This window comes from Sinocyclocheilus anshuiensis, unplaced genomic scaffold (genome assembly GCF_001515605.1).
Source record: "Sinocyclocheilus anshuiensis isolate Anshui unplaced genomic scaffold, SAMN03320099.WGS_v1.1 scaffold460, whole genome shotgun sequence".
NCBI classification, from domain to species: Eukaryota; Metazoa; Chordata; class Actinopteri; order Cypriniformes; family Cyprinidae; genus Sinocyclocheilus; species Sinocyclocheilus anshuiensis.
Genome location: NW_015554101.1, coordinates 1,054,014 through 1,070,147, shown reverse-complemented (window position 1 = coordinate 1,070,147; position 16,134 = coordinate 1,054,014). Strand labels below are relative to the sequence as shown.

At 38.4% G+C, this 16,134-nt stretch overlaps 1 protein-coding gene across 1 annotated transcript in view; it reads left to right on the top strand.

Moving 5' to 3' along the window:
- The window catches only part of LOC107669562 (uncharacterized), a 42,027-nt gene extending 28,049 nt beyond the window's left edge, over window positions 1-13,978 (top strand). The window contains 12 exon segments of the mRNA XM_074186942.1: window positions 335-472; window positions 575-703; window positions 815-928; window positions 1,557-1,784; window positions 3,583-3,720; window positions 3,929-4,033; window positions 4,560-4,654; window positions 5,915-6,626; window positions 6,709-7,134; window positions 7,824-9,911; window positions 10,176-10,266; window positions 12,349-13,978. Coding sequence (XP_074043043.1) covers window positions 335-472; window positions 575-703; window positions 815-928; window positions 1,557-1,784; window positions 3,583-3,720; window positions 3,929-4,033; window positions 4,560-4,654; window positions 5,915-6,626; window positions 6,709-7,134; window positions 7,824-9,911; window positions 10,176-10,266; window positions 12,349-12,974 — 4,890 coding nt within the window. The 3' untranslated portion in view covers window positions 12,975-13,978.
- Window positions 13,979-16,134: the final 2,156 nt, after the last annotated feature.

Genomic DNA, 16,134 nt, shown 5'->3' with positions numbered 1-16,134 from the left:
GAGAGGAGCTGGGGGTTTTTCTGAAGAACAGCAGGCAGTTTAACTGTTCAGGACAAACAAGGGACTCATGAACAACTGTCACTTAAAAAACTAAACAAAAAAAAAACACAGCTCAATGTAAAGGCATGTAAACTTTTGAACGGGTCATTTTTATAAATTCAACTATTATTTGTTCTTGTGGACTATATGTAAACATCTTTTATGTGAAAAAATTGTATTCAGGTCAGTACTAAATAAATAATAACATGCATTTCGTATGATCCCTCTTATTTTTGTAAAATAATTAACATTTTGCAGATTCTGAAATGTGTATTTGTTATTATTTTGCCGCCAGGGTGTGATTATTAATAAGAGCGATGGAACCGTGACCATCATGACAGAGAAACATGATAGCCTGACGGCCTCTGCTACTGACAATTTATCAGATGAAGAGCTGAATGTCTTGGATGACGTGGAACTAACCATTTTGACTGTGAGTAAAATTATTAGGTTCTTTTTTTACACATTGTATCTTTCTTTGTATTCAAACTTTTGTATTCAAAGCTTCATAATATACATATATTGTGTATTGAAGGTGAACGACACAAAGAAGGCCGTCCGACTCAAAAAGCTGCCTAAGACCTTTAATCAAAAAGCAAAAGGCAATGAAAATATCTCCGGCGCAAAGGACAATACATCTGGCACTACCCCTGTCAAAGACAAGGTAGTTTAGACTAGGGCCTTGTTTATTCTCAGCTGTCTTGTTGAAGATAACTTTTGTGCTCTTGGAAATTTTCACATTCTTCTAAACGTGCATTTACGTCTTTATCTGCAGTGGAAGCCTGTGACTTCAGAAGCTGGTTCTCAAGATTTGGACGTAAGCAGTGAGATATACGAGGGGACCATTACCAAAATCGCCCCAAAGAAAAGCCAAAGTCAAGAAAAAGTGGTAGGTTTTCACCCTCCTGCAACCTGAACACAAAAAGTCTCTCATTAGAACCTGAAAATAATCTTGATAAACGATTACAATGCAATGAATACATACTACTTGTGGAGAATTTAAACTTGTCCTGAAGTTAGAATCATATAAAGAATAATGTAAGACTGTAATGATGTTTTATGACACTTTAAATCTTTAGATCCCCAAAACTGCAGGAATAGGTGATAGTTTTGTATTTCCATTTATGATGTGTGAGGTAGACTTACTATAGCCTCACATTCATGAATCTTCTCTACTTTGTTGTTTGAGAACATCTGATTGGAGATGAGAACTTCTGCTCTACATCTACACATCTGTAGAGTTTTTGTTTTCTGAAGTGCTGGAACAGTTGGCTTCTAGAAATGCATGTAAAACACAATAGCTGCTAGTTTAATTCATAGTTTTGAGAACATTAGAGTGTTTTTTGGAAAGTCCCCTTGAGCCCTGCATGTTGAATTGAAAGGATGCATGGATGGTTTCGCAAATATTTATAGAATCAGTGTGGGAGGTTTTAATGTCATTTTTACTCCTTGATCATGACACTATTTTTCAAAGCAGTCATGTTTCAATTATTTATGCATTTTTTTCTTTTGAGCAGATGGACAATCAAGAGCTCACTTTGGGTCTTCTGGCCACCACAGTGGAGGGCACAGAGAAGCGCTTATCTTTTAGGTCAGGTGACGTGATCACAAAAGCCACCATGATGGTTGATGACAAGGTCCAGTTCAACATTTGTACCAACAGTGTAACTAAGGATGAGTGTGCCGTCAACGTAGAGATCCTGCCAGAAACTTTCCAGACAGACTCTGAAGAGCAGCGCAAGATAGTAAGTGTTTTTCAGTTGTGGTCATCCATGGTGATTTGGCATTTAGGTAGTTGTTTAGAAATAGCAGTAGTAGTAGTAGTTGAATAGCAGCTGCACCATATCTTGGTCTTAAATTGGCATTAAGCATTTAGCTTTCGAAGATGAAAATAGCCCAAGATTTGCATACTTGCACTGTTGGTCAGTGTGGTTCTGTAGGACACGAATGTCATGACCTCACAGACCATTGTGCAGTAGGTCTTCAGCATTGATGTTCTTCCTCAGACAGATTACATAGGAAATAGTAAGACATTAGTTATATGTAAAGTGGCATTAATCGCAAATAAATAAGCTTATAGGGGATGCACCAAAATGAAGAATGATAATATGATTGCACTGCATCCACCTGGATAATGTGACAGCAGCCATATGCTGCATTCTATATATATCGGAAGTCGGATGTTGGAGTTGGGAATGATGTTTCAGTTCCAGTAGAGAAGCCAGGAAAAACAAAGACAGATGCGTCCATTGTTAGCAATACCAGTCGATTAAAAACAAACAAAAGTAGTATTTCTCACAGATAACGTCATAGAATCACATCCACAAATAGAGGTTGGATAGTACTGTGTGCACAACTGAGTTTGAGACACAGACAAACTTAAGTGCCAATAAACAATATATTACTACTGTTTCTCTTCTGTTGATGCACTGAGCAGCCATATTTGATTCTGAATTTGTTGATTCCTCCGAGATTCCGAGTCAGAACTCTGACTTGGTAGGGCGTTCCAGTTAAAAGTTCCTACTGGGAACTCTGAATTTCCAGCTTCTGAGTACAAACGGAACGCAGCAATCGTGTGCTAGTGGTGACGATTAGGGCATCATTGCTGATCGAGGTCCATAGGCAGATTTGGCCAGGGTTACATCCCTCTGATCGCAGAGTCATTTATGCTTGCTTTAATATCTCATGCATGAGTTCTCTCTGCTAAAACCCTTTATCCATGAAGCTTGTTTTATTGAATTGTGCTGGCTTTAACTCTGTGAGAACTTTTTTATTCAGTTAACTCTTTTGAAGAAATTTTTAACAGTTAAAGTTCTTGCAAAGTCTGAAAATCTGAGATTTTGAAATGCTCCAGTGCATATTTGTGTGCACTCACATCAAGTGTATCTCTTCATAATATTCTGTGTGCTTGGAGCTAGGAAATATCAGCTGAATTTGCAGTCACGTTTGATTGGTATTTCCCATAGACTTCAGGGTGATTGAAGCACATTTGTTGTCCATTTTGAATTTCACACCTCAGAGCAGGTACACGTCAGGATTTTTGTCCAGTAATATGCTGCCATTTACACTATTTACAGTGTAATAGATCATTTCTTGTGCATTTTTCTTCAGAGTTTCTGATATTAGAATGTAATCACTTTTCATATTTTTGGCAAAGATTTTGGCCTGTTTTCTTTTTCCAAAAATGACAGGTTTATTGCATTTTCTGTGGTTGAAGTTTTGGTGCATCCCTGCTTTTTAGCATTTGTAGAAGAATCAGAACCAGTGAGGTGCTGCATTTTATTACAGCTAATCTTTAAGACAGGCCTGTTCCTGGAGATCTACCTACCTGCAGAGTTCAGATCCAACCCTGATCAAACACACCTGTCTGTAATTATCAGGTTCTTGATCTCAATTAGCTGGTTCAGTTGTGTTTCATCAGGTTTGGAGCAGAAGTTTCCAGAGAGATAGGTCTCCAGGAACTGGACTGGGCGAAATATGTTCTTTAAGGCAATGAATAACTTTACAATTTATTTTTGCTTATGCCGTGCTTCCATCTATTAGGGGCTTGTTGTCAAGCTGGATGATAATTTTGGGTTCATCAAGACACAACAGGACCCGCAGCTATTTTTTGACATAAGTGAGGTTATGGAGGACACCAAACTCACTTTGTCTGAGAAGGTTGAATTTACGTTAGTACCGGTAAGTTTAGAGCCGCAAACATCATGATCATTTCAGTGTTACTACAGTAACAAATTTTGTTCCTGAACCTTTTGTAACTGCTAGATTTCTCCTGCCCTGTATTTTGTTATTGAAGTTTCTGGCTTTTGCTGGAAAAGTAGAGAGTACATTTTGGATGCTGGTATGTCAGTCCAGTTCTTTGTTGATGTAATTGTTATACTATTTGAAGAGTCAAGCAGCTGAAGGGGGGAAACAAGCTGTTAGAATAAGAAGGCTGAATGAAAACGTCTTCACATCTGCACCAAAATTAGAGGCATTTGGAGTAAAAGAGAAGGTGCAGTACATAACTTTTATATCATTGTAAGATTTATATACTAGGGCTTGCACAGATACTTGTTTTTGCTAGTTGTCCAAAAATTAGTTGGTGGGTCAATATATATATTGAATCACAATACATTGCAGAATCAGTGGTCAAACATGTCCCACTTGCTTAGTTTATTTAGGGTCGACTGTAATGTGATTTTATTAACGCTTAGGATTATTATTGTTTTGTTTTTTTTTCCTTTTTCTTAATTATGAATATATTTATCCGTGACAGATAATGAATGATATGCAGCAACACTGGGACACAGTTGGGCTTATTCTATGTATGGAATAAGTTGCATTAAAATCATGAGATCCACTACTAGTTGGCAAAGATCCAATGCCTGCATTGCAGAATAATGACTAGTAATAACTAGAACCAATCAACTAGTCAGTGCAACCCCTAGTTTATAGAATAAATGATCAATTTAGTCATTTTCCATGGGTTGGTTGATCCCTAAATGTGGATTCTGCCACATTTGCTTGGCTGCCTGCAGAAGAAAATGACTATCAAATTGCTGAAGGATCCGAAAGACCAAATCAAGGAGGGGGTCAAAACAGAGGACAAAGTCAGTGAATCAGTGGATGTAGAGTAAGTAAATCATGAGTAAGTAGGTCAGTCTATTAGTTAAATGTGCAGATGTTCTTCAAAAATTCCATTGGCGCATCATTACGTTTGACAGTAAGTCTGAGAGTAAAACACGAAGTCGTCTTTTTGTCATAGGTTGAAGTGAGATGTTTTGTCACAATGCGAAAATGTGCTCCAATACTATTCACATGGAGTACAGCAGTTACTTTTATCCACCTTTGGGAGTACTTGCAGCAAAAATAAAAAATGGAAGTAAAACTTAAAGGTGCGGTATGTATTTTTGTGGCATGTATAATTAGCGGTTGAAATGAGTATTGCAGTCTAAATTCAAAACTCGATGCTCACGTGGGTTGCCAAGTGCAACATAGAACAAGCTCAACCAACAATGATAGGCAATGTGCCTTACACTGTAAGTTGACGAGTTGATTTATCTGCTTTTTAATATTCCTCTGGTCAGTTGGATTTTGAGGCTTTTTAGGTCGGGTAGAATCTGTGATCTCTGACCCAGTTAGTTTGCTGACTTCTATGGTGTTCTCCACCAAATGGCAACCCTAGGGTGTCTAAATACTTCTGGGTGAATTGGCAGTGAGTGGAATCACATAGACCAAAACAAAAACAGATATTCAGACACGGAAAGCACATTTCAAAGTATAATAACTGGCTGTAGTGTTATTTGAAGAAACAAGTATGTGAACTTAGCATGTTTTCTAAATATTTGCAAACACATTATTGCATTATTATGCTTTAGTACAGTTAAAAAAATACATACAGCACCTTTAAGTAATTTGGTTTCATGAATACAAAATACAGTATGGCTGACAGAAAGAGAGTAGTTAAATTATTAGTTTAAATAAAAAACATTGCTAAAATAAATCTTATGTTGTCAAGCTCCTGCAATGTGATAATATAGAAACATAATGTAAATATCAATATATAATGATGATAGTTTTATATATATAGTGTTACTTCAATAATACATCTTATTGAGTCTTTGCCATTAAGAATGATGTGTACAAACATTTGATTAACATTTCATTTGTAAAAATTCTCACTTGTTATAAATAGTTATGTATTTTTGTTGTAATTAAAACTTCTTGTACAAGTTATGCACAAACAATGTATTTTAATTTATTTTTTCAGCACAGATCTTTTTTTTTTTTTTTAAATGGAGGAAGTATTATGTTGTCTTAATGTTAAACAGGTTACAACATGTAATATATTTTTATGAAACTTTTTTTTTGTTAACAATTTCTTGATCTTTAGCGAGCCAAACAAGGGAAAAGACAAGACTTTACCATATATGTTATCTGCAAAAGATCTGAAGAAGGAAAGTGTCATTAAACAAGAAAGCACTAAAGGTGATAGAGTACGGAGCAGAAGCAGGGAGAATAGTCGACGTCGGTATAGTCGGAGCAGAAGCAGAGAAAGTGGTCGACGCAGATATAGTCGCAGCAGAAGCCGGAGCCGAGAGAGAAGTAGGAGCTACTACAGAAGGCACAGAAGTTCCAGCCGTGAGAGGAGGGACAGCCGATACAGATTCAAACGCAGCCGCAGTCGGAGCAAAGAGCGCGGAGAGAGATCCCGACGGAGTCGCAGCAGAAGCAGAGAAAGGAGCAGTCGGAGTGCTAGGAAGAGAAGCCGCAGCCCTGCCGACAAATATGATCACTATGCGAAACAAAGCAGCATTAAAGATCCAAGCGACAAAAAGAAAGTTAAAAGCCCTGACAGTGTAGAGGATGAACTATTGAGAAAAAGGAGAGAGCTAATGGAACTCAACGAGCTGATTGCACGTAAGAAAGCTATTGTTGCTATGGAGCACAATGCAAAGAAAATTGAACCTGAGGATGGAAAAAGTGGAGTTACAACATTTGATTATGAGCATGTGCATCGTGAAAACATTTGGATGCCTGACCTAAAACCAGTGAAGTCCATCTTGAAGAAACAGTCTGAACCTCACACTGATTCTCAATCTCAGGTTTGTTTCTACATGGGCTCCTAGGTTTTGTTTCATATTTTATTTTCTCTTGCCTATCTCACTGTCTCTTATCTTCTCTAAGGCATCTGCAAGCAAGGAAACTGCTGCTCCTTTTGTAAAGAGTGAAAGTCAAGAGATGCAAATAGGATACCACCAACAGACTTGCGCTTTTGGCTCAAATACACCTGGCTACTCAACATTTGAAAGTATTGCTGAGAGGACTTTGACCACTGCAGGGTCTGAAAAGACATCTCTAACTCAGATTCAGGATCCAAAATTGGTGAGAAAAAAGAAGCAATTAGAAGATCTCAGTGAGTCAATAGCACGCAAAAGAGCGATAATTGCCTTGGAACAAAAGGTGGAAATGGAAGCAGAATACAAGTTTGACTCGCACACAGAGGACCAATTTGTAATGTCTAAAGGGAACTTATGGAGCTCCGAAATAAAACCTGATATTCAACCGAAAAAGTCCATTTTGAAGAAACGCTCAGAGATTGTAACATCTCAGGTTTGTTCATTGTAAAAGATATATAGATTAGCTCTCCTTGGTGGAAAAAACAGCTTAAGGTGGTGAAACTGGGTTTTCAAACATGGTAGCTAAGTAGTTGCTGGTAGTTGGCTCGATTATGAACCCCACCAGCTATGGTGGTCTACCATGTCTGATTTTGACCAAGGTTGACCCATCCATCTACAGTCCTTCGGACTGATCATAAAATGGCTAATTTGGACCATCTAGAAACCATATCGAACCAGTTACCACCTGAAGCTGGTTTTAGCTGAATGTCCCAGCAAGACTATAAAAATACTATTTAAAAAAAAAAAAAAAAAAAAAACCTTTTCCACCATCTGACTGAACAGTTCTGAGCATGGTGAGTATGGTATCAGCAGCATTTCCAACACTGTTCATTATGGTACATTTACCACACTTCTCAGCATGGTTAGTGTATCGAACTCTTTACAGGAGAACAGTATTGATGTAAATGCTTTAGCAACTCACGATTGGTCACATACACCATAATGGAAACTGAATCCATGTCATCGTGCCTGGATTGATACAGAACTAATTCATGAACAGTAACCTTTCAGATCAATGGTGGAAAAGTGCTATTGGAAGCCAAAGTGTGCAAAATGTTTTAAGAAAGGCTACCTGTCGCTACAGTAGTTTGTGAAAAAATTATTTGTATTTTTGCTTTGCAGAGTGACAAAACCTCAGTTGATGAATATGGTCAACCAAGTCAGGATGATTCTTCCTTTACAAAACCGACTTCTCAGAAGACAGCACCTTTGCCATTGAACAGGTCCTCAAATCCACAACCCATTCATCCCGGTATGTTGGGATTATTCAGCCGGATCATGAATGCTTCTTCAGCAGCCTCACAAATGACTGAAACACCCCCTTTTAACAAGCCAGTTATCCCACAGTCACTCACTAAGGCGTCTAGTTCAAGGTCTTTGCATGACCAGAAATCTTCCAGTCTGTCTAAAGGTAGCAATTCTCAGAATGACCAACACAGGGCATCATCTCGCCTGCCTCATGACCATCCCCCGAGCAGTAACCCTTCTACGAGTCAGACTTCAACATCAGATCCAAAGCGCAATCTTTCAACTCAAATGGAGCGCTTCCTTAGTGCTCTCAACAAGGCTGACACCAGTGTTGTTAACTCTTTGTTTCAAGAGGCTAGAAAGGATCTGACTTTAATAAATGCCCAGAAACCCACTCAACTACAATTAGATAGAAACATACCCTTCATGGATGAGATATATGATCCTTTTAAAGAAGAGGAAGACTATGACCAGCCTTCCCTAATAGGAAAACAATCTGGCCAAGAACGAGTGAAGACTGAAACCCGTTTGAATGACCCCAGCAAAGATGACCTCCTGCCTCATGAAAGAGCTGTTCAGGACGGTAGTGGCTTTTCTCGGCTTGTTGGAATGAAGTATGGTGTAGACCCTACTGCAAAAGCTGAGAAGAAGAGTCCATATGGGCATCCGATGGTGCCAGAAAGCTGGAGTGCCCATAAAGACGATCCAAATCAGTTCTCTGAGCAGTGGAATCAGTATGAACAGGACACTGATTTGTATGCAACAGAACACAAACATTACACAGATGAACGCAGTGTATATCGGGAGCGTAGTCAGTCTGTTGAGTACCAGAAAGTCAGTCCAAATGTTCAGCACTCTTACGTAGAGGACCGAGAGATGCCTGATAGTAAGTTTGACAAAAGCTTAGCTCGTCAGGAGTCTGAAGAAAGCAGTGAAGATAAAAACAGAAAGTCAGAGAACTTTGAAAAAATTCAGAGTCTTCTTCAAACAATCGGACTTCATCTAGACACAGCAGAGGTTAGCAAATTAGCAGACAGGACGCAAGAGCGGTTGTATGGTAAGACAAAAAAACCTCATAGTGCGCCTACTCACTCCTTTGAACAAAAAAGGGAGCAATCAGTGAGTCAACCTGAGCAAAGGGGTAGTGGTAGTAGGGCAGATTCCACAGACTCTGAAGGCTTCCGATCTGTATCCCCAGCTCAGTCCTCAAATCGTAAGGTTTACATGAGTTATAAGGACTCTGTAAAATACAAAGACCAGCACAAAGTGGAAGATGTAGACCTAACTAGCATTAAGAGAACTGTAGTGAATTTGAAACCAGCAACCGACGAACAAGATCCTTGCGAACCCGAGCCGACAGCAGTTTCTAAAGCTTCGTACCAACCAATGACCATTGTAACCACAGTTCAGCCTGCCACTTCCCAGTATGCCCAAAATTCCACCGCTTCCACCTTTTCAGCTTCACAATATTCGCAATATCAAAGTAGTGATCAACATGTTTGGGGTTCTGTGGCCCCTGGTCTGTACCCTTATGGCACTTTACCTCCATCCCCTTATGCTATGGGTCACCAAGCTATGGTGCCACATATGATGTCTGCTTATAGTTCATACACTGCACAAATGGCCAGTCCATATTATGGACCTCCTCCACTCTCCATGCCACATCCCTATGGTCCTCCACCTATCCCCAACCCTCTCCACTTCTCCACAATGGCCTCTGCTTACTGTACCCAAGCGGCTAGTCAAATCCCAACTGAATCTATAAAAACAAAGCCTGTTAGGTGCCTCAAAACAATAGAAACAGTCCAAACAGTTCCAACAGATAAAGCAGGGCCTGCCAGCACACTTGTTACCATACAACCTAAAGAGGACAGTAAAGAAAAACAAACTTCGGAGGAAGCCAAGAACATACAGGTTGCTACCATAACAGAAGATGACATCAAGGCTAAGCAGAAGAAACGGGTATGACATCTTTCTTCAAACTTCTCACATGTGGAATCTTTTGTTCAGTGGTTCTTAATATCGATGTTATACTTAAATTTATACTCATGTCATACTTTGTAATTCTGTGATGTGGCAAATATCAGAAGCTGTCCAAGGACAATGTTGCTGTGAGCTTATTGTCTTCAGCTTATGAGAGCATCTGTAATGTTCTAAACCTGTGATAAATCTACTGATTGTTTTAGCACATTTAGTTTTGTTCTTATATAATTGTGCTCTGGGCAGCTTGAACAGTTTAACCAGAGAATGAAGCTGAAGAAAGAGCAGCAAATGGAAGCCCAGCGTTCACGTGGACAAAATCGGAATTCAGCTCCAGGTATTATTATTTCCAGAGTCTTTAGGTTCAGGCATTTATTGGCTTCAGGTGCAATTGCCTGTTTAGTTTGCTTATTCTTTTACCTTGCAAACAGGATTATTGCCAAAATTTTACAATCTTTGTTTCCAAGAAAAAAGTGATTCAGTTAGCTCTCAGATCATAATAGGGACGATAGGGATCATGATTTAGCTTTAGAAAGAAACCTAGTCCTTTGTCACGAGATGAGGAAACAGCATTTTAGGATTAATGGGTTATTTTTGAATAGCAGACCTTGAAATTAGAATCTAGATTAATTTGTGAAGACAGTGGTAATAGTTTTTAAATTGTGATTTTTATGTTCTAAAGTATAGCATTTATTAGAGAGCAAGCTCGAAACTTACGCATGTCTGCACTGGATGTGTAAAACTTGGGTTTCATTAAAAGTAGATTTGTTGCAATATGTTCAGTGGTGTGGTCTACACAACGAAAGTGTCCATTACTGTATCTACAGCATTACAGTATTTTCCATTGACATTGTCCCGTTTCTTCTCCTTTGACATATTGTAGATATGTTCCTGACACTTATCTTTTTCACTTTATTTAAAATTTCATTCTAGTATCTGTATGTTCAGACATACATTGGAGATCAAAATTAAAGAACAAGCTATAAATACTTGATTTTTGATTTTCTGAAATATTGTTAATCTTCATCGCTCAAAATTTGTAGGAATATTAGTTTTAGGTATACCACTGTTCTACTAACGTTTGACAATATAATTTTTTAACAATTTTTTCCCGCAATTTTTATTGTGGAAAACACTGATCAAAATTAGAGAACAGTAACCACTGTAGCACGAAAGGAGATTACAACTAAAATTTTGGAGGGTTACAGCTGTCAGAAATTGGTAGGAAGTGTAGAGGCCCTTGCTTTGAATGACTTCAGCACATCTGCAGCCGCAGGACATCGCTTGTCTCTCACACTGCGCTGGTGTGATCTTGGTCCACTCTTCTTCCAGTCTCTTCCACAGTTCGATGACTGTAGTGGGTTTCTTAGCCATAACTTTGTGACCAAGGATTTTCAATTGGGTTTTGATCAGGTCTCTGGCCCAGCCATTTCATTATTTCAGTGTTCTCAGCTTCAAGGAATTGCTTTACCCGTTTTGCTGTGTGACGGGGGCATTGTTCTGCATGAAAATTGCAGGCTGATTAAGAGATGCTTGCAGGGAAGGAACTGCATTTTAATTATAGGTTGTTCTCTAATTTTGATCTCCACTGTAAATCTTACTTTATTTTAACTGTTAAGTTGCAGTCACATTTACTGTTTTGTTAATTATCGCCTTGCAAAAAACAGTAATTTCATTTGGTATCCAAATGCGAAAGATTTCCCCACTCTAATACATCGGGTTGACCAACAGAAAGCTGCTTAGTTTTAAAGTGACTTCTGTGTGAACTGTGCTTCATACATCTATACTATTGATAATAGACGACTGACTTTTTTGCCTGCGAAATTTTATGGAAATTTTACTACTGTGAACGCACCTTTAATTAGTAGTTGTGGTTAATTGAGTTGTGGTTTGCTTCTATGAATAGGTAGATGCAATTATAGAAAAAGTAGCATAATGTAAAATTGAGTGCTTTTCTAACATAACTCATGCTATATCAATTTTGAAACCACTGGAGTTCTTTAGAAAATAAATTGGGATTTACCCCAGATTTAGGGTGTAGTTGGGGCATCAGCTTCAACGCCGCTAGTTTAGACAGTCTCAAGTCAACTCAATGCCAGTCGCTTTCAGTGTAGACATGCGTTCTCACAAAATAATAGATGCAGATCAGATGGTAGATGAGATCAATCCTACTTTTAGTCCATTTTATTCTTTGTTAGATGAGGCTTGTCAGGATTAGGATCAGGTCTTTTTTGATAAATAAACATGAATGAATGAATTATGCATTTTATATAGCGCTTTATTGTGTATTGCTGTACACCCAAATAAACATCACTTTGTAGGTCCTGAAATGATGTTAGATTAAGGACCATCAAACACTTTTTCATGTGGCCAAGCCTGTCGAGGTTAATGCACACCCTATATTGTAACATATTTACAGGTAAAAGTACCCCCAATGAGATAAAGAATGTGTGGATATGTGGCCACTCTCTTGTGTTTTGGGCTGAGAAGAGGGCTACTTCCCCTGAGTATGGAGTGCAGTTGGGCATGCACCCAGACTCAGTACGCATCTTGTGGAAGGGCGTGCAGGGCATGACGTGGCAACAGCTTGTACCTTTGCTGCTCCAGCTCAAAGACAACTGGCCCAAACCTGATGTGCTTATAATCCACTTGGGTGGAAATGACATAAGCACAACTGATCCAGAGGCCTTTATTGAGACTGTGAAGAAAGACATGACCTCACTGAAGAGCATATTCCCCGAATGCCTGCTGGTGTGGTCCAGCATCCTTTCACGGCAGACCTGGAGGGGTACAGAAGACAGCAAAGAAATGGACATTATCCGTATGGCCATTAATGAGAGCATATGTGGAATTATGACAGAACTTGGTGGCTCTACATTGAGCGACAGCAACATAAGGCCAAGTTTGGGACTCTACAGACCAGATGGGGTTCATCTATCGGGGAAGGGTATTGATACCTTCAATCTAAACCTGCAGGCTTTTCTGGAGAAATGGGAGAGTGAGACGAACAAGACAGAGACAGAGACATCTGACCCATCAGTTTGAGATGAGGACATTCCAGAAATGGTCATTTGTTTTGTTTAGCAACTTGTACAGTGCCATTTCTTTCTTGTGTATCATTTGTTGCTGTTGTTTTGTTACTTCAAAATCGATTGTAATACAACCCATGTAGAATGAAAGCAGATTTGTTTTCTGTACTTGCGTATCACAAAAAGTATTTTGCAAGAATGTTAGATTTTAGTTTTTACTTGTTCTGTTTTATACATTCAGTTTAGTAACAAATAAAAACAAGAACATTTAAAATATTCCAATTTAATGCAGAATAAACTTTTCTTTATAATTTGAGATCTCGTGTGTGATACAAACAATGTTCTCCACACTCTACTTGCATGTTTTAAGTGTGTTTACATCACAAAGCATCAGCTTCATTGAGTGTTTTTTCTGTCATTAAATTGGATCCACAAATCAGCACAGGAAATGGCGAAAAGTCTTCCAATCCAAGCTGGGTATGCTAGTAAGTCTCTTAATAGTGCCAATGATTTCTAATTTTCTAGAGCAGTGAAAAAGAAATCAGGGCATTTCTTCTGTATCAATGACTATTTGCATGTAAAATCTATTATTCTTGTTGAGCTGCAATGGTATTTGCGTTCCACCATAAAGAGTGTAAACACCTATGAAAGAGAATACTTCATTGAAGAAGCTGCCTGGAGTCCGCTTAGTCATGGAACCAAAGCGACTTCCTAAAAAAATGCACACTACTTTGCAGAATATATAAAAAATAGCATGGGTTATGTGATTTTCTTAAACGTGATTGGCTACACTCATCTTGGCAAATAATTTCCTGTTGTTAATCACTTCCCAAAAGTCTAGACTGCCTAATCATACGAAATGGCTGTAACGTTATTCCATTTCCTATAGTGACTGTTGTTAGATGTACTTTTTTTGCTAGAACATGTACAGAAAATATTAGCTAATGTTATTGTATTGGACTAAAACATACTGACTTTGCTCACACTGTGTCTCCCCCCCCCTTCCTTGCTACACTTGTGGTGTTCCTGGTCAAAAAAGTCTGGCCGACGACAAATAGCGTATACATTTCTTGTTGTGCCATATTTTACCAAATATTGGATTAAAGTCGATTTTTTTTTTGTCAAACTTTTCTCAGATCAGCCACTCACAACCCATTAGTCCCAAAAAGAAATGCAAAACCTGTGCTAATTGAAACAAGTTGACAAAAAGATTAAATCCAAGTTTTGGTGATGAGATTGCATAATGAGAGTTTTACCAGCCATCTTTAAAAGGCCAGTCATTTTTAACTGGGAACACCAAATTAGAAGGATTTTCAGCACAGCTCAAGGGTTAAAAACATAAAACAGTAAATGAGTGAACTAATAAACGAACCATAAGAATTTCCATCTCCCATTAAGAAAACACATTCACTATACTTTCAAAGAAAACATTTCGCTCTCAATCAAAGAATTTCCATCATGCTGTGAGGAGTTTGCACAGCCTGCTTATTTTCTCTTGATGTTCTGACAGTCAAATCTCAGTTTGTAGTTGTTGAAGTCCATATTTTCCTAACAACTTCCCTGGTACCGTTCAGTTTTGATGTTGATCTACATGCATGTTAATCTTTCTTTGTATGTCCCTCTGTGTCTCTGCTGCTTCTTCCACGCAAATGTAATCAGTTTGATTTCTAGTGGTTGCTAATGTAGGCCTGGAGAATGCCAATGGTCAAGAATCAGTAAGAGGGAACACTCACTGGGAAATTCTCCAGGTAAGTGGTTATTGTTGCTTGCTAAATGTCATTTGAATTTGTAGATGTTTCATACAATGATGGAAACTAGAGACATTTATAGCACCCAGAAATGACATCACATTTTAAACTGCAGGTACATTTTTGAGCCTTTGTTGTAAATCAGTAAGAGTTAAACTGTACACTCTAAAAGATACTGGGTTAAATACAACCCAGTGATGGGTAAAATAGGGACAAGCCCAGCAATTGGGCTGATACAATGATGGAAACTAGAGACATTTATAGCACCCAGAAATGACATCACATTTTAAACTGCAGGTACATTTTTGAGCCTTTGTTGTAAATCAGTAAGAGTTAAACTGTACACTCTAAAAAATACTGGGTTAAATACAACCCAGTGATGGGTAAAATAGGGACAAGCCCAGCAATTGGGTTGTTTTGACCCAGCGGTTGGGTTAAATGTTTAACCCAACCTTCTGGGTAGTAACCCAACCGCTGGGGCAAAACAACCCAATTGCTGGGTTTGTCCCTATTTTACCCAGCACTGGGTTGTATTTAACCCAGTATTTTTTAGAGTGTACAGTGTATATATCCATGATAATGGAAAACTTGAATATACATTTATATTTACTAATTCATTTATAGATTTATGCTATTCCAGCCTTTGAAACATCATGGAAAGTAGCACAATCAAATTTCTGTGGAGTGTGTCAAAAGTCATGGAAATTAATTGGTCAAAATTAGTTTAAACAATATCTTTATAAGAGTGAACCAGGAACCTCCTACTGACACTGAAGCAGAGACGGGAAAATGACAGCATCAGGGCATGAAGGCAATTATTTGCTGATATGTTCACCCAAAATCTCTAAACGTGCCCTAAAATAAAGTCTGATTAAGTGAATTGGTTCAGTGTGAAGAACGCACGTCCTTCTAGACTTTGCATGTGTGCCTCAGATGTAGGCTAGTTTAAATACAGGACATGTCTAGAAGTTCTCATTCAAGTCATTGTAGATCGCATGGTTTTCTTTTCATACGAATGAATTTCAGGATCAGATGAGGTAAGGAACAGCGAGAAACCCCTGCAATGCCAGATCTGATGGGCTGTCACTGATGAGAAGTGTTTCTACTGCAGACCTGGATTCATCAGATATGTTTTGAGAGTTTTGTTTGGTGATTAGAATTATATCTGTGTTCCAGCATGATAGCAAAATCTATTGTCTTTCTTCCTATTTCGAGAAGAAGCATTTGCTCATATTGGAAAATGTAAAGAGTTGTATGAAAATGTCAAATAAAAGCATCCCTAAATGTTACATACCTTGTACCTGCTTTTTAGACTTATTCAGTGTTTTTAAATCTGATCTCAAAACTTTTGATGAATAGCTACTCTATTTTTAATTTTGGCATTTCATCTGAATGTCAACATTTGTGAGGTTTAGTCAGTCGAAACCA